Genomic DNA, 14,740 nt, shown 5'->3' with positions numbered 1-14,740 from the left:
CCGTGTTCTCGTGTCCTGACCCCTATTCTCGTGTCCTGATCCATGTTCTCGTGTCCTGACCCGCGTTGTCGTGTCCTGATCCGCGTTCCGTGTTCTCGTGTCCTGACCCGTGTTCTCGTGTCCTGATCCGTGTTCTCGTGTCCTGAACCGCGTTCTCGTGTCCTGATCCGTGGTCTCGTGTCCTGACCCGTGTTCTCGTGTCCTGACCCGCGTTGTCGTGTCCTGATCCGCGTTCCGTGTTCTCGTGTCCTGACCCGTGTTCTCGTGTCCTGACCCGTGTTCTCGTGTCCTGACCCGTGTTCTCGTGTCCTGAACCGCGTTCTCGTGTCCTGATCCGTGGTCTCGTGTCCTGACCCGTGTTCTCGTGTCCTGACCCGTGTTCTCGTGTCCTGACCCGTGTTCCGTGTTCTCGTGTCCTGATCCGCGTTCTCGTGTCCTGACCCGTGTTCTCGTGTCCTGATCCGCGTTCTCGTGTCCTGACCGCGTTCCGTGTTCTCGTGTCCTGACCCATGTTCTCGTGTCCTGACCCGTGTTCTCGTGTCCTGATCCATGTTCTCGTGTCCTGATCCGCGTTCCGTGTTCTCGTGTCCTGATCCGTGTTCTCGTGTCCTGACCTGTGTTCTCATGTCCTGACCCGCGTTCTCGTGTCCTGACCCGTGTTCCGTGTTCTCGTGTCCTGACCCGTGTTCTCGTGTCCTGACCCGTGTTCCGTGTTCTCGTGTCCTGACCCGCGTTCTCGTGTCCTGACCGCGTTCCGTGTTCTCGTGTCCTGACCCGTGTTCTCGTGTCCTGACCCGCGTTCCGTGTTCTCGTGTCCTGACCCGTGTTCTCTTGTCCTGACCCGTGTTCTCGTGTCCTGACCCGCGTTCCGTGTTCTCGTGTCCTGACACGTGTTCTCCTGTCCTGACCCGTGTTCCCGTGTCCTGACCCGCATTCTCGTGTCCTGACCCGTGTTCTCGTGTCCTGACCCGCCTTCTCGTGTCCTGACCCGCGTTCCGTATTCTCGTGTCCTGATCCGTGTTCTCGTGTCCTGACCCGTGTTCTCGTGTCCTGACCCGTGTTCCCGTGTCCTGACCCGCATTCTCGTGTCCTGACCCGCGTTCCGCGTTCTCGTGTCCTGACCCGTGTTCCCGTGTCCTGACCCGTGTTCTCGTGTCCTGACCCGCGTTCCGTGTTCTCGTGTCCTGACCCGTGGTCTTGTTTCCTGACCCGTGTTCTCCTGTCCTGACCCGTGTTCCCGTGTCCTGACCCGCATTCTCGTGTCCTGACCCGCATTCTCGTGTCCTGACCCGTGTTCTCGTGTCCTGACCCGCGTTCCGTGTTCTCTTGTCCTGACCCGTGTTCTCGTGTCCTGACCCGCGTTCTCGTGTCCTGACCCGCGTTCTCATGTCCTGACCCGTGTTCTCGTGTCCTGACCCGTGTTCTCGTGTCCTGACCCGTGTTCTCGTGTCCTGACCCGTGTTCTCGTGTCCTGATCCATGTTCTCGTGTCCTGACCCGCGTTGTCGTGTCCTGATCCGCGTTCCGTGTTCTCGTGTCCTGACCCGTGTTCTCGTGTCCTGACCCGCGTTCTCGTGTCCTGAACCGCGTTCTCGTGTCCTGATCCGTGTTCTCGTGTTCTCATGTCCTGACCCGTGTTCTCGTGTCCTGACCCGCGTTCTCGTGTCCTGACCCGCGTTCCGCGTTCTCGTGTCCTGACCCATGTTCTCGTGTCCTGACCCGTGTTCTCGTGTCCTGACCCGTGTTCCGTGTTCTCGTGTCCTGATCCGCGTTCTCGTGTCCTGACCGCGTTCCGTGTTCTCGTGTCCTGACCCGTGTTCTCGTGTCCTGACCATTGTTCCGTGTTCTCGTGTCCTGACCCGTGTTCTCGTGTCCTGACCCGCGTTCTCGTGTCCTGACCGCGTTCCGTGTTCTCGTGTCCTGACCCGTGTTCTCGTGTCCTGACCCGCGTTCCGTGTTCTCGTGTCCTGACCCGTGTTCTCGTGTCCTGACCCGTGTTCTCGTGTCCTGACCCGCGTTCCGTGTTCTCGTGTCCTGACCCGTGTTCCCGTGTCCTGACCCGCCTTCTCGTGTCCTGACCCGCGTTCTCGTGTCCTGACCCGCGTTCTCGTGTCCTGACCCGTGTTCTCATGTCCTGACCCGTGTTCTCGTGTCCTGACCCGCGTTCTCGTGTCCTGACCCGTGTTCTCGTGTCCTGATCCGCGTTCCGTGTTCTCGTGTCCTGACCCGTGTTCTCGTGTCCTGACCCGCGTTCCGTGTTCTCGTGTCCTGACCCGTGTTCTCGTGTCCTGATCCGCGTTCCGTGTTCTCGTGTCCTGACCCGTGTTCTCGTGTCCTGATCCGCGTTCCGTGTTCTCGTGTCCTGACCCGTGTTCTCGTGTCCTGATCCGCGTTCCGTGTTCTCGTGTCCTGATCCGCGTTCTCGTGTCCTGACCCGTGTTCTCGTGTCCTGACCCGCGTTCTCGTGTCCTGACCCGCGTTCCGTGTTCTCGTGTCCTGACCCGTGTTCTCGTGTCCTGATCCGCGTTCCGTGTTCTCGTGTCCTGACCCGTGTTCTCGTGTCCTGACCCGTGTTCCGTGTTCTCGTGTCCTGATCCGCGTTCTCGTGTCCTGACCCATGTTCTCGTTTCCTGACCCGTGTTCTCATGTCCTGACCGCGTTCCGTGTTCTCGTGTCCTGACCCGTGTTCTCGTGTCCTGACCGCGTTCCGTGTTCTCGTGTCCTGACCCATGTTCTCGTGTCCTGACCCGTGTTCTCGTGTCCTGATCCATGTTCTCGTGTCCTGATCCGCGTTCCGTGTTCTCGTGTCCTGATCCGTGTTCTCATGTCCTGACCCGCGTTCTCGTGTCCTGACCCGTGTTCCGTGTTCTCGTGTCCTGACCCGTGTTCTCGTGTCCTGATCCGCGTTCCGTGTTCTCGTGTCCTGACCTGTGTTCTCGTGTCCTGACCCGTGTTCCGTGTTCTCGTGTCCTGACCCGCGTTCTCGTGTCCTGACCGCGTTCCGTGTTCTCGTGTCCTGACCCGTGTTCTCGTGTCCTGACCCGCGTTCCGTGTTCTCGTGTCCTGACCCGTGTTCTCTTGTCCTGACCCGTGTTCTCGTGTCCTGACCCGCGTTCCGTGTTCTCGTGTCCTGACACGTGTTCTCCTGTCCTGACCCGTGTTCCCGTGTCCTGACCCGCATTCTCGTGTCCTGACCCGTGTTCTCGTGTCCTGACCCGCCTTCTCGTGTCCTGACCCGCGTTCCGTGTTCTCGTGTCCTGACCCGTGTTCCCGTGTCCTGACCCGCCTTCTCGTGTCCTGACCCGCGTTCCGTATTCTCGTGTCCTGATCCGTGTTCTCGTGTCCTGACCCGTGTTCTCGTGTCCTGACCCGTGTTCCCGTGTCCTGACCCGCATTCTCGTGTCCTGACCCGCGTTCCGCGTTCTCGTGTCCTGACCCGTGTTCTCCTGTCCTGACCCGTGTTCCCGTGTCCTGACCCGTGTTCTCGTGTCCTGACCCGCGTTCCGTGTTCTCGTGTCCTGACCCGTGGTCTTGTTTCCTGACCCGTGTTCTCCTGTCCTGACCCGTGTTCCCGTGTCCTGACCCGCATTCTCGTGTCCTGACCCGTGTTCTCGTGTCCTGACCCGTGTTCTCGTGTCCTGACCCGCGTTCCGTGTTCTCTTGTCCTGACCCGTGTTCTCGTGTCCTGACCCGCGTTCTCGTGTCCTGACCCGCGTTCTCATGTCCTGACCCGTGTTCTCGTGTCCTGACCCGTGTTCTCGTGTCCTGACCCGTGTTCTCGTGTCCTGACCCGTGTTCTCGTGTCCTGATCCGCGTTCTCGTGTCCTGAACCGCGTTCTCGTGTCCTGATCCGCGTTGTCGTGTCCTGATCCGCGTTCCGTGTTCTCGTGTCCTGACCCGTGTTCTCGTGTCCTGACCCGCGTTCTCGTGTCCTGACCCGCGTTCTCGTGTCCTGAACCGCGTTCTCGTGTCCTGATCCGTGTTCTCGTGTTCTCATGTCCTGACCCGTGTTCTCGTGTCCTGACCCGTGTTCTCGTGTCCTGACCCGCGTTCCGCGTTCTCGTGTCCTGACCCATGTTCTCGTGTCCTGACCCGTGTTCTCGTGTCCTGACCCGTGTTCCGTGTTCTCGTGTCCTGATCCGCGTTCTCGTGTCCTGACCGCGTTCCGTGTTCTCGTGTCCTGACCCGTGTTCTCGTGTCCTGACCCGTGTTCCGTGTTCTCGTGTCCTGACCCGTGTTCTCGTGTCCTGACCCGCGTTCTCGTGTCCTGACCCGCGTTCCGTGTTCTCGTGTCCTGACCCGTGTTCTCCTGTCCTGACCCGTGTTCCCGTGTCCTGACCCGCATTCTCGTGTCCTGACCCGTGTTCTCGTGTCCTGACCCGTGTTCTCGTGTCCTGACCCGCGTTCCGTGTTCTCGTGTCCTGACCCGTGTTCCCGTGTCCTGACCCGCCTTCTCGTGTCCTGACCCGCGTTCTCGTGTCCTGACCCGCGTTCTCGTGTCCTGACCCGCGTTCTCGTGTCCTGACCCGTGTTCTCGTGTCCTGATCCGCGTTCCGTGTTCTCGTGTCCTGACCCGTGTTCTCGTGTCCTGACCCGCGTTCCGTGTTCTCGTGTCCTGACCCGTGTTCTCGTGTCCTGATCCGCGTTCCGTGTTCTCGTGTCCTGACCCGTGTTCTCGTGTCCTGATCCGCGTTCCGTGTTCTCGTGTCCTGATCCGCGTTCTCGTGTCCTGACCCATGTTCTCGTGTCCTGACCCGTGTTCTCATGTCCTGACGGGCGTTCCGTGTTCTCGTGTCCTGACCTGTGTTCTCATGTCCTGACCCGTGTTCTAGTGTCCTGACCCGCGTTCTCGTGTCCTGACCCGCGTTCCGTGTTCTCGTGTCCTGACCCGTGTTCTCGTGTCCTGATCCGCGTTCCGTGTTCTCGTGTCCTGACCCGTGTTCTCGTGTCCTGACCCGTGTTCCGTGTTCTCGTGTCCTGATCCGCGTTCTCGTGTCCTGACCCATGTTCTCGTTTCCTGACCCGTGTTCTCATGTCCTGACCGCGTTCCGTGTTCTCGTGTCCTGACCCGTGTTCTCGTGTCCTGACCGCGTTCCGTGTTCTCGTGTCCTGACCCGCGTTGTCGTGTCCTGATCCGCGTTCCGTGTTCTCGTGTCCTGACCCGTGTTCTCGTGTCCTGACCCTTGTTCTCGTGTCCTGACCCGTGTTCTCGTGTCCTGATCCGTGGTCTCGTGTCCTGACCCGTGTTCTCGTGTCCTGACCCGTGTTCTCGTGTCCTGACCTGTGTTCTCGTGTCCTGAACCGTGTTCTCGTGTCCTGATCCGTGGTCTCGTGTCCTGACCCGTGTTCTCGTGTCCTGACCCGTGTTCTCGTGTCCTGACCCGCGTTGTCGTGTCCTGATCCGCGTTCCGTATTCTCGTGTCCTGATCCGTGTTCTCGTGTCCTGACCCGTGTTCCGTGTTCTCGTGTCCTGACCCGCGTTCCGTGTTCTCGTGTCCTGACCCGTGTTCTCGTGTCCTGACCCGCCTTCTCGTGTCCTGACCCGCGTTCCGTGTTCTCATGTCCTGACCCGTGTTCTCGTGTCCTGACCCGTGTTCCCGTGTCCTGACCCGCATTCTCGTGTCCTGACCCGCGTTCCGCGTTCTCGTGTCCTGACCCGTGTTCTCCTGTCCTGACCCGTGTTCCCGTGTCCTGACCCGTGTTCTCGTGTCCTGACCCGCGTTCCGTGTTCTCGTGTCCTGACCCGTGGTCTTGTGTCCTGACCCGTGTTCTCCTGTCCTGACCCGTGTTCCCGTGTCCTGACCCGCATTCTCGTGTCCTGACCCGTGTTCTCGTGTCCTGACCCGCGTTCCGTGTTCTCTTGTCCTGACCCGTGTTCTCGTGTCCTGACCCGCGTTCTCGTGTCCTGACCCGCGTTCTCGTGTCCTGACCCGTGTTCTCGTGTCCTGACCCCTATTCTCGTGTCCTGATCCATGTTCTCGTGTCCTGACCCGCGTTGTCGTGTCCTGATCCGCGTTCCGTGTTCTCGTGTCCTGACCCGTGTTCTCGTGTCCTGATCCGTGTTCTCGTGTCCTGAACCGCGTTCTCGTGTCCTGATCCGTGGTCTCGTGTCCTGACCCGTGTTCTCGTGTCCTGACCCGCGTTGTCGTGTCCTGATCCGCGTTCCGTGTTCTCGTGTCCTGACCCGTGTTCTCGTGTCCTGACCTGTGTTCTCATGTCCTGACCCGTGTTCTCGTGTCCTGACCCGCGTTCTCGTGTCCTGACCCATGTTCTCGTGTCCTGACCCGTGTTCTCATGTCCTGACGGGCGTTCCGTGTTCTCGTGTCCTGACCCGTGTTCTCTTGTCCTGACCCATGTTCTCGTGTCCTGACCCGCGTTCCGTGTTCTCGTTTTCTGACCCGTGTTCTCGTGTCCAGATCCGCGTTCTCGTGTCCTGACCCGTGTTCTCGTGTCCTGACCCGTGTTCCGTGTTCTCGTGTCCTGACCCGTGTTCTCGTGTCCTGACCCGCGTTCTCGTGTCCTGACCGCGTTCCGTGTTCTCGTGTCCTGACCCGTGTTCTCGTGTCCTGACCCGCGTTCCGTGTTCTCGTGTCCTGACCCGTGTTCTCTTGTCCTGACCCGTGTTCTCGTGTCCTGACCCGCGTTCCGTGTTCTCGTGTCCTGACCCGTGTTCTCGTGTTCTGACCCGTGTTCCCGTGTCCTGACCCGTGTTCTCTTGTCCTGACCCGTGTTCTCGTGTCCTGACCCGCGTTCCGTGTTCTCGTGTCCTGACCCGTGTTCTCGTGTCCTGACCCGCGTTGTCGTGTCCTGATCCGCGTTCCGTGTTCTCGTGTCCTGATCCGTGTTCTCGTGTCCTGACCCGTGTTCTCGTGTCCTGACCCGCGTTCCGTGTTCTCGTGTCCTGACCCGTGTTCTCGTGTCCTGATCCGCGTTCCGTGTTCTCGTGTCCTGACCCGTGTTCTCGTGTCCTGACCCGTGTTCCGTGTTCTCGTGTCCTGATCCGCGTTCTCGTGTCCTGACCGCGTTCCGTGTTCTCGTGTCCTGACCCATGTTCTCGTGTCCTGACCCGTGTTCTCATGTCCTGACGGGCGTTCCGTGTTCTCGTGTCCTGACCCGTGTTCTCATGTCCTGACGGGCGTTCCGTGTTCTCGTGTCCTGACCCGTGTTCTCATGTCCTGACGGGCGTTCCGTGTTCTCGTGTCCTGACCCGTGTTCTCGTGTCCTGACCCGTGTTCCGTGTTCTCGTGTCCTGACCCGCGTTCTCGTGTCCTGACCGCGTTCCGTGTTCTCGTGTCCTGACCCGTGTTCTCGTGTCCTGACCCGCGTTCCGTGTTCTCGTGTCCTGACCCGTGTTCTCTTGTCCTGACCCGTGTTCTCGTGTCCTGACCCGCGTTCCGTGTTCTCGTGTCCTGACCCGTGTTCTCGTGTTCTGACCCGTGTTCTCGTGTCCAGATCCGCGTTCTCGTATCCTTATCCGTGTTCCCGTGTCCTGACCCGCATTCTCGTGTCCTGACCCGTGTTCTCGTGTCCTGACCCGTGTTCTCGTGTCCTGACCCGTGTTCTCGTGTCCTGACCCGCGTTCCGTGTTCTCGTGTCCTGACCCGTTTTCTCGTGTCCTGACCCGTGTTCCCGTGTCCTGACCCGCGTTCCGTGTTCTCATGTTCTGACCCGTGTTCTCGTGTCCAGATCCGCGTTCTCGTATCCCTATCCGTGTTCTCGTGTCCTGACCCGTGTTCTCGTGTCCTGACCCGTGTTCTCGTGTCCTGACCCGTGTTCTCGTGTCCTGACCCGTGTTCTCTTGTCCTGACCCGTGTTCTCGTGTCCTGACCCGCGTTCCGTGTTCTCGTGTCCTGACCCGTGTTCTCCTGTCCTGACCCGTGTTCCCGTGTCCTGACCCGCATTCTCGTGTCCTGACCCGTGTTCTCGTGTCCTGACCCGTGTTCTCGTGTCCTGACCCGTGTTCCCGTGTCCTGACCCGTGTTCTCGTGTCCTGACCCGCGTTCCGTGTTCTCGTGTCCTGACCCGTTTTCTCGTGTCCTGACCCGTGTTCTCGTGTCCTGACCCGCGTTCCGTGTTCTCGTGTCCTGACCCGTTTTCTCGTGTCCTGACCCGCGTTCCGTATTCTCGTGTTCTGACCCGTGTTCTCGTGTCCAGATCCGTGTTCTCGTGTCCTGACCCGTGTTCTCGTGTCCTGACCCGTGTTCTCGTGTCCTGACCCGTGTTCTCGTGTCCTGACCCGTGTTCCCGTGTCCTGACCCGTGTTCTCGTGTCCTGACCTGTGTTCTCATGTCCTGACCCGTGTTCTCGTGTCCTGACCCGCGTTCTCGTGTCCTGACCCGCGTTCCGTGTTCTCGTGTCCTGACCCGTGTTCTCGTGTCCTGACCCGTCTTCCGTGTTCTCGTGTCCTGATCCGCGTTCTCGTGTCCTGACCCATGTTCTCGTTTCCTGACCCGTGTTCTCATGTCCTGACCGCGTTCCGTGTTCTCGTGTCCTGACCCGCGTTGTCGTGTCCTGATCCGCGTTCCGTGTTCTCGTGTCCTGACCCGTGTTCTCGTGTCCTGACCCTTGTTCTCGTGTCCTGACCCGTGTTCTCGTGTCCTGATCCGTGGTCTCGTGTCCTGACCCGTGTTCTCGTGTCCTGACCCGTGTTCTCGTGTCCTGACCTGTGTTCTCGTGTCCTGAACCGTGTTCTCGTGTCCTGATCCGTGGTCTCGTGTCCTGACCCGTGTTCTCGTGTCCTGACCCGTGTTCTCGTGTCCTGACCCGCGTTGTCGTGTCCTGATCCGCGTTCCGTATTCTCGTGTCCTGATCCGTGTTCTCGTGTCCTGACCCGTGTTCCGTGTTCTCGTGTCCTGACCCGCGTTCCGTGTTCTCGTGTCCTGACCCGTGTTCTCGTGTCCTGATCCGCGTTCCGTGTTCTCGTGTCCTGACCCGTGTTCTCGTGTCCTGACCCATGTTCCGTGTTCTCGTGTCCTGACCCGCGTTCTCGTGTCCTGACCGCGTTCCGTGTTCTCGTGTCCTGACCCGTGTTCTCTTGTCCTGACCCGTGTTCTCGTGTCCTGACCCGCGTTCCGTGTTCTCGTGTCCTGACCCGCCTTCTCGTGTCCTGACCCGCGTTCCGTGTTCTCATGTCCTGACCCGTGTTCTCGTGTCCTGACCCGTGTTCCCGTGTCCTGACCCGCATTCTCGTGTCCTGACCCGCGTTCCGCGTTCTCGTGTCCTGACCCGTGTTCTCCTGTCCTGACCCGTGTTCCCGTGTCCTGACCCGTGTTCTCGTGTCCTGACCCGCGTTCCGTGTTCTCGTGTCCTGACCCGTGGTCTTGTGTCCTGACCCGTGTTCTCCTGTCCTGACCCGTGTTCCCGTGTCCTGACCCGCGTTCTCGTGTCCTGACCCGCGTTCTCGTGTCCTGACCCGTGTTCTCGTGTCCTGACCCCTATTCTCGTGTCCTGATCCATGTTCTCGTGTCCTGACCCGCGTTGTCGTGTCCTGATCCGCGTTCCGTGTTCTCGTGTCCTGACCCGTGTTCTCGTGTCCTGATCCGTGTTCTCGTGTCCTGAACCGCGTTCTCGTGTCCTGATCCGTGGTCTCGTGTCCTGACCCGTGTTCTCGTGTCCTGACCCGCGTTGTCGTGTCCTGATCCGCGTTCCGTGTTCTCGTGTCCTGACCCGTGTTCTCGTGTCCTGACCTGTGTTCTCATGTCCTGACCCGTGTTCTCGTGTCCTGACCCGCGTTCTCGTGTCCTGACCCATGTTCTCGTGTCCTGACCCGTGTTCTCATGTCCTGACCCGTGTTCTCGTGTCCTGACCCGTGTTCTCGTGTCCTGATCCGTGTTCTCGTGTCCTGAACCGCGTTCTCGTGTCCTGATCCGTGGTCTCGTGTCCTGACCCGTGTTCTCGTGTCCTGACCCGCGTTGTCGTGTCCTGATCCGCGTTCCGTGTTCTCGTGTCCTGACCCGTGTTCTCGTGTCCTGACCCGCGTTCTCGTGTCCTGACCCGTGTTCTCGTGTCCTGACCCGCGTTCTCGTGTCCTGACCGCGTTCCGTGTTCTCGTGTCCTGACCCGTGTTCTCGTGTCCTGACCCGCGTTCCGTGTTCTCGTGTCCTGACCCGTGTTCTCTTGTCCTGACCCGTGTTCTCGTGTCCTGACCCGCGTTCCGTGTTCTCGTGTCCTGACCCGTGTTCTCCTGTCCTGACCCGTGTTCCCGTGTCCTGACCCGTGTTCTCTTGTCCTGACCCGTGTTCTCGTGTCCTGACCCGCGTTGTCGTGTCCTGATCCGCGTTCCGTGTTCTCGTGTCCTGATCCGTGTTCTCGTGTCCTGACCCGTGTTCTCGTGTCCTGACCCGCGTTCCGTGTTCTCGTGTCCTGACCCGTGTTCTCGTGTCCTGATCCGCGTTCCGTGTTCTCGTGTCCTGACCCGTGTTCTCGTGTCCTGACCCGTGTTCCGTGTTCTCGTGTCCTGATCCGCGTTCTCGTGTCCTGACCGCGTTCCGTGTTCTCGTGTCCTGACCCATGTTCTCGTGTCCTGACCCGTGTTCTCATGTCCTGACGGGCGTTCCGTGTTCTCGTGTCCTGACCCGTGTTCTCATGTCCTGACGGGCGTTCCGTGTTCTCGTGTCCTGACCCGTGTTCTCATGTCCTGACGGGCGTTCCGTGTTCTCGTGTCCTGACCCGTGTTCTCGTGTCCTGACCCGTGTTCCGTGTTCTCGTGTCCTGACCCGCGTTCTCGTGTCCTGACCGCGTTCCGTGTTCTCGTGTCCTGACCCGTGTTCTCGTGTCCTGACCCGCGTTCCGTGTTCTCGTGTCCTGACCCGTGTTCTCTTGTCCTGACCCGTGTTCTCGTGTCCTGACCCGCGTTCCGTGTTCTCGTGTCCTGACCCGTGTTCTCGTGTTCTGACCCGTGTTCTCGTGTCCAGATCCGCGTTCTCGTATCCTTATCCGTGTTCCCGTGTCCTGACCCGCATTCTCGTGTCCTGACCCGTGTTCTCGTGTCCTGACCCGTGTTCTCGTGTCCTGACCCGCGTTCCGTGTTCTCGTGTCCTGACCCGTTTTCTCGTGTCCTGACCCGTGTTCCCGTGTCCTGACCCGCGTTCCGTGTTCTCATGTTCTGACCCGTGTTCTCGTGTCCAGATCCGCGTTCTCGTATCCCTATCCGTGTTCTCGTGTCCTGACCCGTGTTCTCGTGTCCTGACCCGTGTTCTCGTGTCCTGACCCGTGTTCTCGTGTCCTGACCCGTGTTCTCTTGTCCTGACCCGTGTTCTCGTGTCCTGACCCGCGTTCCGTGTTCTCGTGTCCTGACCCGTGTTCTCCTGTCCTGACCCGTGTTCCCGTGTCCTGACCCGCATTCTCGTGTCCTGACCCGTGTTCTCGTGTCCTGACCCGTGTTCTCGTGTCCTGACCCGCGTTCCGTGTTCTCGTGTCCTGACCCGTTTTCTCGTGTCCTGACCCGTGTTCTCGTGTCCTGACCCGCGTTCCGTGTTCTCGTGTCCTGACCCGTTTTCTCGTGTCCTGACCCGCGTTCCGTATTCTCGTGTTCTGACCCGTGTTCTCGTGTCCAGATCCGTGTTCTCGTGTCCTGACCCGTGTTCTCGTGTCCTGACCCGTGTTCTCGTGTCCTGACCCGTGTTCTCGTGTCCTGACCCGTGTTCCCGTGTCCTGACCCGTGTTCTCGTGTCCTGACCCGCGTTCCGTGTTCTCGTGTCCTGACCCGTTTTCTCGTGTCCTGACCCGTGTTCCCGTGTCCTGACCCGCGTTCCGTGTTCTCGTGTCCTGACCCGTGTTCTCGTGTCCTGACCCGTGTTCTCGTGTCCTGACCCGTGTTCTCGTGTCCTGACCCGTGTTCTCTTGTCCTGACCCGTGTTCTCGTGTCCTGACCCGCGTTCCGTGTTCTCGTGTCCTGACCCGTGTTCTCCTGTCCTGACCCGTGTTCCCGTGTCCTGACCCGCATTCTCGTGTCCTGACCCGTGTTCTCGTGTCCTGACCCGTGTTCCCGTGTCCTGACCCGTGTTCTCGTGTCCTGACCCGCGTTCCGTGTTCTCGTGTCCTGACCCGTTTTCTCGTGTCCTGACCCGTGTTCTCGTGTCCTGACCCGCGTTCCGTGTTCTCGTGTCCTGACCCGTGTTCTCGTGTCCTGACCCGTGTTCTCGTGTCCTGACCCGTGTTCTCGTGTCCTGACCCGTGTTCTCGTGTCCTGACCCGTGTTCTCGTGTCCTGACCCGCGTTCCGTGTTCTCGTGTCCTGACCCGTGTTCTCCTGTCCTGACCCGTGTTCCCGTGTCCTGACCCGCATTCTCGTGTCCTGACCCGTGTTCTCGTGTCCTGACCCGTGTTCTCGTGTCCTGACCCGTGTTCCCGTGTCCTGACCCGTGTTCTCGTGTCCTGACCCGCGTTCCGTGTTCTCGTGTCCTGACCCGTTTTCTCGTGTCCTGACCCGTGTTCCCGTGTCCTGACCCGCGTTCCGTGTTCTCGTGTTCTGACCCGTGTTCTCGTGTCCAGATCCGCGTTCTCGTATCCCTATCCGTGTTCTCGTGTCCTGACCCGTGTTCTCGTGTCCTGACCCGTGTTCTCGTGTCCTGACCCGTGTTCTCGTGTCCTGACCCGCGTTCCGTGTTCTCGTGTCCTGACCCGTGTTCTCCTGTCCTGACCCGTGTTCCCGTGTCCTGACCCGCATTCTCGTGTCCTGACCCGTGTTCTCGTGTCCTGACCCGTGTTCTCGTGTCCTGACCCGTGTTCCCGTGTCCTGACCCGTGTTCTCGTGTCCTGACCCGCGTTCCGTGTTCTCGTGTCCTGACCCGTTTTCTCGTGTCCTGACCCGTGTTCTCGTGTCCTGACCCGCGTTCCGTGTTCTCGTGTCCTGACCCGTTTTCTCGTGTCCTGACCCGCGTTCCGTATTCTCGTGTTCTGACCCGTGTTCTCGTGTCCAGATCCGTGTTCTCGTGTCCTGACCCGTGTTCTCGTGTCCTGACCCGCGTTCCGTGTTCTCGTGTCCTGACCCGTTTTCTCGTGTCCTGACCCGTGTTCTCGTGTCCTGACCCGCGTTCCGTGTTCTCGTGTCCTGACCCGTTTTCTCGTGTCCTGACCCGTGTTCCCGTGTCCTGACCCGCGTTCCGTGTTCTCGTGTTCTGACCCGTGTTCTCGTGTCCAGATCCGCGTTCTCGTATCCCTATCCGTGTTCTCGTGTCCTGACCCGTGTTCTCTTGTCCTGACCCGTGTTCTCGTGTCCTGACCCGCGTTCCGTGTTCTCGTGTCCTGACCCGCGTTCCCGTGTCCTGACCCGCATTCTCGTGTCCTGACCCGTGTTCTCGTGTCCTGACCCGTGTTCTCGTGTCCTGACCCGTGTTCCCGTGTCCTGACCCGTGTTCTCGTGTCCTGACCCGCGTTCCGTGTTCTTGTGTCCTGACCCGTTTTCTCGTGTCCTGACCCGTGTTCTCGTGTCCTGACCCGCATTCCGTGTTCTCGTGTCCTGACCCGTGTTCTCGTGTCCTGACCCGTGTTCTCGTGTCCTGACCCGCGTTCCGTATTCTCGTGTTCTGACCCGTGTTCTCGTGTCCAGATCCGTGTTCTCGTGTCCTGACCCGTGTTCTCGTGTCCTGACCCGTGTTCTCGTGTCCTGACCCGTGTTCTCGTGTCCTGACCCGTGTTCCCGTGTCCTGACCCGTGTTCTCGTGTCCTGACCCGCGTTCCGTGTTCTCGTGTCCTGACCCGTTTTCTCGTGTCCTGACCCGTGTTCCCGTGTCCTGACCCGCGTTCCGTGTTCTCGTGTTCTGACCCGTGTTCTCGTGTCCAGATCCGCGTTCTCGTATCCCTATCCGTGTTCTCGTGTCCTGACCCGTGTTCTCGTGTCCTGACCCGTGTTCTCGTGTCCTGACCCGTGTTCTCGTGTCCTGACCCGTGTTCTCTTGTCCTGACCCGTGTTCTCGTGTCCTGACCCGCGTTCCGTGTTCTCGTGTCCTGACCCGTGTTCTCCTGTCCTGACCCGTGTTCTCGTGTCCTGACCCGTGTTCTCGTGTCCTGACCCGTGTTCTCGTGTCCTGACCCGTGTTCTCTTGTCCTGACCCGCGTTCCGTGTTCTCGTGTCCTGACCCGTGTTCTCCTGTCCTGACCCGTGTTCCCGTGTCCTGACCCGCATTCTCGTGTCCTGACCCGTGTTCTCGTGTCCTGACCCGTGTTCTCGTGTCCTGACCCGTGTTCCCGTGTCCTGACCCGTGTTCTCGTGTCCTGACCCGCGTTCCGTGTTCTCGTGTCCTGACCCGTTTTCTCGTGTCCTGACCCGTGTTCTCGTGTCCTGACCCGCGTTCCGTGTTCTCGTGTCCTGACCCGTGTTCTCGTGTCCTGACCCGTGTTCTCGTGTCCTGACCCGTGTTCTCGTGTCCTGACCCGTGTTCTCGTGTCCTGACCCGTGTTCCACAGACACTGGTATGAAGACGAGCCGTCATGTGGAGGCGAGGCCTGCGTCGTCATGTATCATCAGCCCACTGCACTTCCTGGAGTGGGTGGGGCTTATCTGCACCAATGGAACGACGACCGCTGCAACATGAAACACAACTTCATCTGCAAATATCACAAAGGTACTTTTATTACTGCTACCGAGAACTGTATTCTCTAGGTTCTCGTGGTCGCTGGGGTTCTCGTGTTCTCTTGGTTCTCGTGGTCTCTTGGTTCTCGTGGTCTCTTGGTTCTCGTGGTCTCTTGGTTCTCGTGTTCTCTTGGTTCTCGTGGTCTCTGGGGTTCTCGTGTTCTCTGGGT

The 14,740-nt window shown here is 59.8% G+C and overlaps 1 protein-coding gene across 2 annotated transcripts in view; it reads left to right on the top strand.

The window, feature by feature from the left end:
- The window catches only part of chodl (chondrolectin), a 127,410-nt gene that overhangs the window by 86,094 nt on the left and 26,576 nt on the right, over positions 1–14,740 (top strand). For both annotated transcript variants that reach the window (XM_072448477.1, XM_072448478.1), the window contains exon 4: positions 14,405–14,562. In XM_072448477.1, the coding sequence (XP_072304578.1) occupies positions 14,405–14,562 (158 nt within the window). The remainder of the gene's footprint in view (positions 1–14,404; positions 14,563–14,740) is intronic.

Source organism: Eucyclogobius newberryi, unplaced genomic scaffold (assembly GCF_026437365.1).
Source record: "Eucyclogobius newberryi isolate DKJ021-1_F unplaced genomic scaffold, fEucNew1.0.hap1 SCAF_169, whole genome shotgun sequence".
Classification (NCBI taxonomy): Eukaryota; Metazoa; Chordata; class Actinopteri; order Gobiiformes; family Gobiidae; genus Eucyclogobius; species Eucyclogobius newberryi.
The sequence above is the reverse complement of the archived record's forward strand: the minus strand, read 5'-3'. Positions and strand labels throughout refer to the sequence as shown.